Source organism: Macrobrachium nipponense, chromosome 13 (genome assembly GCF_015104395.2).
Source record: "Macrobrachium nipponense isolate FS-2020 chromosome 13, ASM1510439v2, whole genome shotgun sequence".
Lineage (NCBI taxonomy): Eukaryota > Metazoa > Arthropoda > Malacostraca > Decapoda > Palaemonidae > Macrobrachium > Macrobrachium nipponense.
The window spans coordinates 103,075,685-103,080,169 of NC_087206.1; the positions used below are offsets into that span (position 1 = coordinate 103,075,685).

At 36.6% G+C, this 4,485-nt stretch overlaps 1 protein-coding gene across 1 annotated transcript in view; it reads right to left on the bottom strand.

The window, feature by feature from the left end:
- The window catches only part of LOC135225238 (uncharacterized), a gene marked incomplete in the record, with an annotated part of 7,888 nt that extends 3,942 nt beyond the window's left edge, over positions 1-3,946 (bottom strand). Inside the window, 4 exon segments of the mRNA XM_064264568.1 lie at positions 297-398; positions 2,599-2,685; positions 3,473-3,529; positions 3,772-3,946. Of these exon segments, the coding sequence (XP_064120638.1) occupies positions 297-398; positions 2,599-2,685; positions 3,473-3,529; positions 3,772-3,901 (376 nt within the window).
- Between the last annotated feature and the right edge of the window lie 539 nt (positions 3,947-4,485).

The following is a 4,485-nucleotide window of genomic DNA, read 5'->3' on the forward strand; positions in this document are numbered from 1 at the left end:
GCAGTGTTTCTCCTCTAATGAACTTCCAAAAAGGCTCATGTAACATGTCATGAACAGTTTTTGATCTCCATTTTCACTGGCAATTAAGGGAAGCAAAATATTTCATGCAACCAATGAACCGATTTCCATCTCACGAAGACCTTTGCGTCCTTTCCTTTGTTGTTGCAAAATTTACTCCAACATATTGACATAATTACTTCATGACAAAACTGATAAGTAAGTTGAGAAGATTTACTTATAAATACTGTCCGAATCTGGGTTATAAATACTGCTCGAAGATGTGTTTTTGCCTTGAGGAGCGATGTCATGAAGACAATCCAAACTTGGCATTTCGAAGTTCGCTGGGAGATAGCAAACATCGATTTGACTTTGTGAACATTGCCCCAACAATCCAAAATCTATGAGAGAAAGTAAGAGCATAATTTGTACACGATATGATAAATCACGTCAACACTACCTGTGACATATTTTCTTGAACCTATTTATAATATCAAGTTTTACTTGCTTTATTTGTTTTACTGAAAGAATTGTGGAAAACCTTCATTAAATGGACTGATTCATAACATTTATTTAATAGCAAACCCCCAGACTGATGCCATTGTATCGTCTGCAACAAAGTTTCAATCGGAGTTTTTGTCACCAAAGCAATTTATTACTCCTATAAAAAATCATTCAAATCAATTCTGAGCTGCATCCATAGACTTTCGCTGGAGATACTTCTAACAAATTATTTTCCGACTTAGTCTCTGCTGATTTGAATGTTCAAGCCCTGCTGCTATCCCTTCACAAGGGAAGGCTGCATAATTGGCTTCTAAATGTTCTTCTATAGCTGAGGTGGCTGTTAGAAGTACTGGCATTAGACGGTAATTTAAACCCACTAACAAATGCACTTTATGGACAGGGACATTGTCCTCGAACAGGGGTCTCCGCGCTCTTTAGTATGAGGGCCACATTGTAGATACAGTGGATCCCCAGTATTTGTGTTCGCGGCAATCGCGGACTCACACATTCACGGATTTCTCTCTGGACCATGTCTAGCCATTGTTTGCAGGAAATTCGCATATTCGCAGTATTTTTCTATGAGAAATATTCACAAATTCCTGGTGTTTCTTTAACAATTTCCTCATAAAATGTACTTTTTTGTGTTAAAACTATTAAAAAAAAAGTATAAACATTTTTAGTGGATTTTCTAGAGTTTTAACTAACAAAATAGGCAGTTTTAATCGTTTTTAAGGTGTTTTCATCTATTCGCGGATTCTAGGTATTCGCAGGAGGGGTCTGGTACGCGTCCCTGCAAATACAGTGGGGAATACTGTATTGCACATCACTGCAGGCCACAGAAAGAAATAAGAAGCATCAGTTTCATATATTTAATTATTGCAAACTAAAGTAAGTAAATGGAAGATATTCCAAATATAATTTGTTATCATTAAAGGAGGTAAACCAGAAATATACCTGCCTTAATTTTTTTCAACAACATTGATTTGAAGGATAGTTGCTGGAAAAACTGGGATTTATAATTATGGCTCCTGAATATTAGCTGAGGTGGTGGTAGTAGTAGTAGTAGTAGTATTTAGATTTAGGCAGACTTGTGCAGGAATGGGCTCTTGCTTATCAGCAGACCATAACTGATGATTGATACTCTGCATGCTTCACTGGAGCTACGACTCAGCTCAATTTTAACCACTGGGCCAGAAATGAAAAGAAGTAGTGGGAGAGAAAATGTTATAGCAGCAAGTTCCAGTAAGTAGGAGACCTAGACCTCTAGACTTAGAGCAACAGCACTCCAGCGCAACAGTTTTCTCTTCAGTTCCTGTTATTTGATCAGTTTCTAATGATAAGCACCATCAGTGGCGTGATCGGTAATGGTCTTGGCCTGCCACCAAATTGGCTATGAGTTAGATTCTGGGGCATTCCACTGAGCGGTTAGAGATGTGCATTTCTGGTGATAAAAGTTCACTCTCGACGTGGTTCGGAAGTCACGTAAAGCCGTTTGTCTCGTTGCTGAATAACCACTGGTTCCATGCAACGTAAAAACACCATACAACCAAACAAGCAAACAAGTTCTAATGATAACACTCCCCATAAATATCAATATCAATGAGTTTTGCGCTACACAAAAGAATTTATGGGTTTTGGAAGAGGCTATTTTCTTCTTAGGTATACTGGCTTTTTACAACTTTCAAGCAAAGGTAGCCTACAGTTCTGATGTCGAGAAATTTTTCAATTGGCTTCGGATACTCCAGTTTAATAACTCACATTTGATTGGATTCTAAGGAGCTCCAGAGTCACTGGTTTAAATCAGTGTAAAATAAAGTTGCTAAAAATAAAGACACGAGAAAACAGAGACATGAAATTCAACAAGATTAAGTAACCTCATAAAATAGCTAATAAAGTTAAAGTCAAGTAAATTCGTGATATAGTAATAAAGATACTAAAGATATAGTAATAAAGTTACTACAGATCTGAAGCAAAAAAAATAAAAACAGAGAATAGAAACACGAAAACTTATAAAACATCCAAGAATAGACAAATTGACAGACTGGGTCCAATACCCCAGTTGCTACTGTATCAGAGAACCTTGTTTTGCAGACCTACCTGCATCAACCTTGTTTTTAAGAAGTTCCAGTTGCTCGTTGGTGACACACTCGTTTTTAATAATGGAGTTCTGTATCGTCTCTAATCCTGAAACAGAAGGAACATGTTTTTAAAATCTTCAAAAACCATAGAGGGTAGAATGCCATGACCAATGACACAAAAAATGACTGAGCTTCAAGGAAGTCAGACATAAAGAAAGGTATTCTGTTTGAGACCAAAGGCCAAGCACCGGGACCTATGAGGTCATTAGGCGTTGAATGGGAAATTACGACTAAAAAGAACTGAAAGGTTAAGGTTAACAGAAGGAAAACCTCAAAGAAGTTGCACTTTGAAACAATTGTTAGGAGAGGTTGGAAAGTAAGATGGAAGAAAGAGAATATGAACAGGGGTACAGTAGAAGGAATGAAAGGCATTCCAGCTAGGGACAGAAGGGACGCTGCAAAGAACCTTGGGTAATGCCTTAAGTGCCCCGAATGAGGTGCCCAGGCGCCACTAACGCGCTACAGTAGCCATGGTGTTGAAGCCTTGATACAGTCAAGTTCTTGAGAACATAATCATAATGCTGCTTTTCAATTTAAACCTAAAAAATTCCGAGTCAGTGATTGCTAAGCTACACATACTAAAGGAATTGAAGACACTCCGTTAATCAAGTCATGAAAAACATTAACAGACAAGAGGAATTGCTGGTCCCTCCAGTTACTCCATATCATTATGACTACTAATGTTATCATGATTACTACTTAAATCATTTGTTACCTTATCTGCAAGGTTTTATAGACCAACACCAAAAAATTACTTCGGATATCTTTCCAACCTATATTTCATATTATTATTATTTTTTTTTTTTACCGAGAACCTTGTTTTGCAGACCTACCTGCATCAAGTTTGTTGTTAAAAAGTTCCAGTTGTTCGTTGGTGACAGACTCTAAACCTGAAACAGAAGGAACATGTTTTTAACCACTTCAAAATCCATAGAGGGTAGAATGCCATGACCTATTAAAAAAAAATGACTGGGCTTCAAGGGAATCAGACATAAACATATATTGCCAACACTGTATAACTCCTCTCATGCAAGGGACGAGATATACAAGGAGAGCTTTATGAATTTTCCGTACATTATTTGAAACGGAGGGTTTTCCATTCCCTATGCTGGACGTTTCATCAAGTACATACCTTTTACAAGTTGGAGGAGTTCGTTTTGCTTGACGAGTAAGATATCGATGGCTCCCTGAGGCTCGACGGCAACTGCCAGAACCGCAAGAATCGCTGCCATTGTAATAAAGGGGTTTGCCGAGGACGACATCTTTACGCTGAGAGAGCCAACGCAAGACTGAGGTTTGCTGCTTGAGGATATCATTTTATATAGGGATCATGCCGGCTGGGTACTGAGTCACTGTGTTTGTTTTGTTCAGATGAATATAACAACCATGTATACACACACACGCAGACACACACATATACTATGTGTATATATATATATATATATATACATATATATATATATATATATATATATCTATATATATATATACATATATATATGTGTGTGTGTATGTGCTGCATATTTGAATACACCATATTAAAATTAATATTATAGCCAAAAGTGCATATAGGCAATGTTGATGAGGAAATTCAAATGCAATATTTATATTCTATTGGTCTGTTTAGTCTCAGTTTTTATGAATTCATCTGTGTTCAATCATATGATTACACACACAAATATATATATATATATATATATATATATATATATATATATATATATATATAGACGAGTTTTTAAATAGTTGTACGATAGTTTTTTTTTTTTTGTACGTGTCTCTGTAACAAATAATGATTTTTGAATAGCTTGACCCTGAGGAGGTGTGAAAAATACACGAAAGCGCT